We start from the raw sequence: 6,212 nt of genomic DNA on the forward strand, positions 1-6,212 counted from the left end.
GGGAGTGTTCAAAGATTGTTGAAATTGTCAACATATACGAGCAAGCTTCCGGACAGAAAATTAACTATGAAAAATCGAAGGTTTCTTTTAGCAAAGGCGTTAGTGTCCTAATGCAAGAGGAGTTATTGAGTGTTTTAGCTATGCGGCAAGTTGACAAGCACGAAAAGTACCTTGGAGTTCCAACCATCATTGATAGGTTAAAAAAAGTGAGCTTTTCGGCACTCAAGCATGGGATATGGAAAAAACTGTTAGGGTGGAAAGAAAATTTTTTATCAAGAGCAGGGAAGGAAATTCTTCTCAAATCTGTAATCTAGGCCATCCCCACTTACATCATGGGAGTGTATAAAATTCCAGCAGGGGTAATTGATGATATTCATGCCAAGATGTCACGTTTCTGGTGGGGTCAGGAACAAGACAAGAAGCGAGTGCATTGGAAGAGCTGGAAAGACCTTTGTACTCTTAAGTGCCTTGGGGGTATGGGTTTTAGAGATTTGAAGGTGTTCAACGATGCCCTCCTTGGTCGGCAAGCTTGGTGGCTTACGTGTAACCAAGATTCTTTATTGAATAAGGTTCTCAGTGCTAAGTACTATGAGGGAAAGAGATTTGTTGATGCTCATTTAGGTGTCGGAGGTAGTTATTCGTGGCGTAGTATCTGGTCTTTGAAGGCCTTATTTAAAGAGGGACTGATTTGGAGAATAGGGAATGGATCGTCAGTGGACATTTGGAGCAAGCCTTGGGTTGACAACGGGGACAACCATTTTATTAGCACTCCAATTACAGACGAAGTTCGAGTATTGAGTGATTTAATCGATCACAACTCTTGTGAGTGGGATGTTCAGTGTATCGAAAGTATTTTCAATGATAGAGTATTCGTATCTGTATAGGATAGCTCCACAGAACTATCGCCTAGCTCTCAAGTGATAGAGTCGGCCTGCAGGGCTGACCGGGCTAGACTCTCCATAAAGGAGATAGTACGCCTATAAATAGAGGGTAAGATACAGCGGAAAAGAGATTAGACACTGAAGTTATTATACTTTCTATATCTCTCTAAGTACACTTTCTCTCTCTAAACACTCTCTAACTTAAGCTTCGGAGGGGGGTTCCTCGAGCCACCCCCGAGGGCAGTTTACGTGTGCTGCCGTGTGTAGGTTGCCGACGGGACCCAGCTCACCCAGCAAAACCCTTGGATCCACACCTGGAACAATTGGCGCTAGAAGGAGGGGAAGGATCATCTAATCTGAGGTTCACCAACTGAGGTAGGGACTAGTTGACAAACCACCATGGCCAAGGAGGAAGTTGTACAAACACCCATACCCAAATCCAACGACACCAACCAAACACCAGCAACAACTGTCGATCCCAAAGGATCCGTCGAAAAACCCAAATTAACCATCACACAAAAATCCAACCCCATCGGATCGACGTTAGCTGCAGCTAAAGCAGCGTTGAAACAAGTCGATCCGACAAGATCCAGTTCCATTTTCAAATACGGAATGTCGTTGACAGACGCGAACAATGAACCCATTGTTTCAGCACCCATAGCCCAAAAACCGCAGCCTGTAAACATGTCAGTCATCCTGCAGAACCTCTCTAAGTGCAGTAAGGAATAGCTGGCAGCAATGACGGCAGTCCTTGCCAATATGGGTAAGGGAGCGAGCTCATCACCAACAGCAGCAGCTGCGGAGCCAACAATAAAGAAGCCAACACCCTCAATCCTCACCCCCGAGCAGAAGGAGCTCGTTTAGATGAGGAAGAAGGTACTAGAGTTGGAAGCTCGCAACCTGAACCGAGAATGGAGTGTGGAGGAAATAGCCTAGGTTGGGAGAAGCCCAGATAGGCGAGTTCCCCGCACCAGGTCACCAGCCTCAAAGCGTGGACCCAGCCCGGACAAAGATAAGCGAGCGCGGATCCAGGTTATTCCAGATGATTCCCCATTTTGCCGGGAGATTCTGGAGGAACCGATGGTGAAGATAAAGATGTCGAGTTGTAGGTAAAATGAAACCACAACACCTAAGAGCCACATATAAGCCTTTGAGAACCACATGGTGCTCTATACCATGACGGATTTGGTTTGGTGCAAAGCGTTCCCACCAACCCTGGAAGGATTAGGTTCGAAATGGTATGGGGCCATCCTTAAAGGTTTTGTATACTCGTATAATCAACTGAAGAGGATGTTCATGGATCATTTCATAACCTTGGTAGATCGAACTAAGATGACAACTGAGCTGATGTCACTAGTTCAGGGGAAGGATGAGCCCCTGAGGGAGTTCATCACTAGATTCAACAAGGAGGCAACAACCATCCCAAATATGAGCCAGGAGGTAGCACTCTTGGCCATGCAGAGCGGCTTGCTGCCAGGTTCGCCGTTCAGAGCGTATATGGAGCGTAAGAGCCTCAAAACGCTGGCTGAGGCGCTGGGCAAAGCGCACGAGTTCATCAAGGCAGACGAAACTAACAGAGCAATGTTGAGCAGGAAGGCGCCAAGCAACCCAGTTAAGCGGGCAGAAGTCACCCGGACAGAAAATGTAGCCGGGGCTTACCAGCCAAGCAGAGCTGAACAAGTTCGCAGAGAAGCGGACAGAGATGTGGGGGTAAAAAGGTCAGATCCAAAGAGAGGAGGAAGGCCAGGAAGGTTTGATCAATGTACCCCACTAACTCAGTCGAGGTCTCACATCTTCAGTTTGAACAAAGATGATGATAAATGGCAGAGACCCCAGAGGATGGTTAACAGGAACCATGATCCCAGCAAGTGGTGTGACTTTGATAGAGACCATGGTCATACCACTGATGAGTGCACGCATTTGAAGGATAACATAGAAGATCTGGTCAGGAGGGGATACCTGAATCAGTTCAAGCAGCACGTTGATCCTCCCAGAAGAAGGGATGAAGATAGAATAGGTCGTGACCGCAGAGGAGGTCACAGGGGTCCCGCTGAAGACAGGGACAGAGATAGTAAGCTAGAAAGCAGAGTGTATGTGATTAGTGGAGGACCAGTGCACGGGGGAACAATGAACAAGGCACGAGTAGACCTGTGAGCAATGATACATCAGATAAATTACAATGAGAAGCGTAGATGACCACCACTTCCTCCGCAGCCGCGAGCTACATTTGATGAATACGATCAAGAAGGCATAGTCTATCCTCATGATGACCCGCTGGTGGTGACACTGAGAATAGCAAATTGGGAGGTGGATCGAATACTAATAGATGGGGGCAGCTCAGCCAACATCATATACATCAACGCGTTAAAAGAGTTGAAGTTAGAAAGGAAAGATCTAAAAAGGGTGAGTTATGAAGTCACCGGGTTCAACGGATCCGAATTGACCCCCGGAAGGCATAATTGAGCTCTCAGTTTGAGTAGGGGAAAGGTCAAAAAGACGTGATGTTCGGGCAGAGTTCCTGGTGATAGACTCTCCTTCACCTTATAATGTGATCATAGGAAGGCCGCTCATTCACAAGATCGGCGGAGTGGTTTCCAGCTACCACCTCGCCATGGCTTACACAACTAATGAAAGGCGATCGGTAAAGCTCAGGGGAAGCCAAAAGACGGCTCAACAATGCTACATAACTGCTTTAATACAACCCACCAGGATCAGGCAGCACCCGATCTCAGAGCAAAGATCCCTTGAGCAGCCTGAGAGAAAGTCAAGTAAAAGGAAGCACGAAGAATACCATAGGGAAAAGGATAAACAAAAGTTGGCCATGGAAAATTTCGAGCCTGCAAAAGAGGAGATGGCCAGGCCACTTCCAAGCGGGGAGCACGTTACAATTGAGCTCACCGAGGGCGACCCATCAAGAACGGTGAAAATCAGGAAGGATATTGATCCATTTGTAGGGGTACACCTCATAGAACTGTTGAGGAAGAACAAAGATATCTTCAGGTTTTCAGCAGATGAGATGCTTGGAATTGACCCCGCAGTCATGGTCCACAGACTAAACGTGAGAGAGGATATCAAGCCTGTAAGGCAGAAGAAACAAAGCTTCTCCATGGAGAAAAACCAGGCCATCTAGGAGGAAGTAGAAAAGCTTTTGGAAGCAGGATTCATTGAGCCTTGTGATTATCCAGAGTGGTTGGCCAACGTAGTCATGGTCAAGAAGGCGAATGGTCAGTGGAGAATGTGTGTTGATTTCACCGACCTCAACAAAGCCTTCCCGAAGGACTGTTACCCGCTGCCACAAATAGATCAGCTTGTAGATTCAACGAGTGGGTACGCCTTGCTGAGCTTCATGGACGCCTTTTCCGGATACCATCAGATCAGCCTGCACAGCCCAGATAGACAGAAAACCGCATTCATCACTGAAGTGGGAGTATACAATTACATAGCTATGCCCTTTGGGTTGAAGAATGCAAGAGCAACTTTTCAGAAGACAATGGATAGAGTGTTCATGCACCAGAAGGGTAGAAATGTGGATGTATATGTGGACGACTCAATTGTAAAGAGCGTCACACAGGCAGGGCATATCATGGATTTATAAGAAACATTTGCCACTCTGAGCAAATACAACATCAAACTCAATCCGAAGAAATGTGTCTTCGGGGTGAGTTTAGGAAAGTTCTTAGGCTTCCTGATCAGTGAAAGAGGAATAGACGCAAATCTGGAGAAGGTTGAGGCAGTCCTAAGCCTACCTGGGCCTAAGTGTATCAAAGACATCATGCGATTGATAGGCAGAATAACCGCACTGACCAGGTTCATCAGCAAGTCAGCAGACAAAGCCTTGTCGTTCTACCAGCTGTTGAAAGGGAACAGAGAATTTAAGTGGGGAGCCGCAAAAAGAGAAGCTTATGAGGGTATTAAGGAGCATCTGACTAAGCTCCCAACAATGATCAGCCCGGAGCTGAGGGAAAAGTTGCAGCTGTACATTTCCGCGTCAATTCAGATAATCGCAGCCGTCCTCTTGGTAGAAAGACAAAAACAACAAAGGCCAATATACTTTGTGAGCCACGTAATGACTGAGGCAAAACAAAGGTACCCATTGGAAGAGAAACTGGCCTTCGCAGTGGTAACAACAGCAAGGAAGTTGAAACCATATTTTGACGCGCACATAATACAAATCCTCACAAATCACCCACTGGAAAAAGCATTGCAAAAAATGGACACATCAGGAAGACTCTTGAAATGGGCAATCGAGATTTCTAAGTATGAGTTGGAGGTCAAACCTAGGGCAGCCATCAAGGCACAAGCCTTAGCAGATTTCATCGTGGAAGCCTCTTATGAAGAAAAGGAAGACGACGTTGGGATCTAAAGGGTAGAAGTAGATAGATCCTCAGCCCTAAAAGGGAATGGGGCAGGAATCATAATGACATCCCCAGGAGGAAATGTATTTGAGTACGCCATAAAGTTAAAATTCAGAGCATCAAATAACGAGGCAGAGTACGAGGCAACGCTGGCAGGCCTGCGTATGAGTATCGCAGCCGGAGCCAGGAAAGTTCATCTACAAACTGAATCCCAGCTTGTCGCCAGTCAGCTGAAGGGGGCGTACGAGATTAGGGAGCCCACCATGTTAAAATATGTATGGGAAACTCCCAGGCTGACGCCTTATCAAAGTTAGCCAGTTCTACCCTGCAAAGCCTCACGAGGACGGTGATGGTTGAAGTCCTGGAGAAAAGCAGTATCGCCGAAAAGGACCAGGTGAACTGCATTGGGCAGCAGTGAGCTTGGTTCACAGACATTCTGGCATACAAGGTTCATGGCTCGCTACCAAACGACGAAGTGCAAGCTAAGAAGGTAAAGAAAGACGCCAATTAGTACGTGGTAATGAATGGGGAGCTTAACAAGAAGGGCTTCTCGTAACCACTGCTGAGTTGTATCCCAGAGTGGGAGCAAGAAAACATTATGGAAGAAGCCCACTTAGGAATATGTGCCAACTACATTAGTGGAAAAGCATTGGGAGTAGAAGTTCTAAGAAGAGGCGTACGCTGGCCAACTCTAGCTCAAGACGCGCTGACATATGTGAAAAAGTGCGACAAGTGTCAAAAGTACTCCCCAGTCATAAACCAGCCAGCAAATGATCTTACTCCAATCCTCAGCTCGATTCCGTTCGCCCAGTGGGGAATGGACATATTGGGACCGTTCACCACTGGATCAGCGGGCAGAAAATACCTCATAGTGGCGGTAGACTATTTTACTAAGTGGATAGAAGCTGAACCGACCAAGTACATAAAGGCCACCCAAGTGAGGACGTTCATATGGAAAAAATCATCACAAGATTCG

General features: G+C 46.8%; 2 protein-coding genes across 2 annotated transcripts; both read left to right on the top strand.

The window, feature by feature from the left end:
* The first annotated feature begins 332 nt into the window (after positions 1-332).
* On the top strand, positions 333-884 carry LOC110734358 (uncharacterized mitochondrial protein AtMg00310-like). The gene has a single exon (XM_021914805.1). It carries the CDS (start codon positions 333-335, stop codon positions 882-884), a length of 552 nt encoding a protein of 183 aa, XP_021770497.1.
* A 1,173-nt stretch (positions 885-2,057) lies between these two features.
* LOC110735180 lies at positions 2,058-3,035 on the top strand. The gene has a single exon (XM_021915646.1). It carries the CDS (start codon positions 2,058-2,060, stop codon positions 3,033-3,035), a length of 978 nt encoding a protein of 325 aa, XP_021771338.1.
* Positions 3,036-6,212: the final 3,177 nt, after the last annotated feature.

The sequence above is a fragment of the Chenopodium quinoa genome, unplaced genomic scaffold (genome assembly GCF_001683475.1).
Source record: "Chenopodium quinoa cultivar QQ74 unplaced genomic scaffold, ASM168347v1, whole genome shotgun sequence".
Taxonomy (NCBI): Eukaryota; Viridiplantae; Streptophyta; class Magnoliopsida; order Caryophyllales; family Amaranthaceae; genus Chenopodium; species Chenopodium quinoa.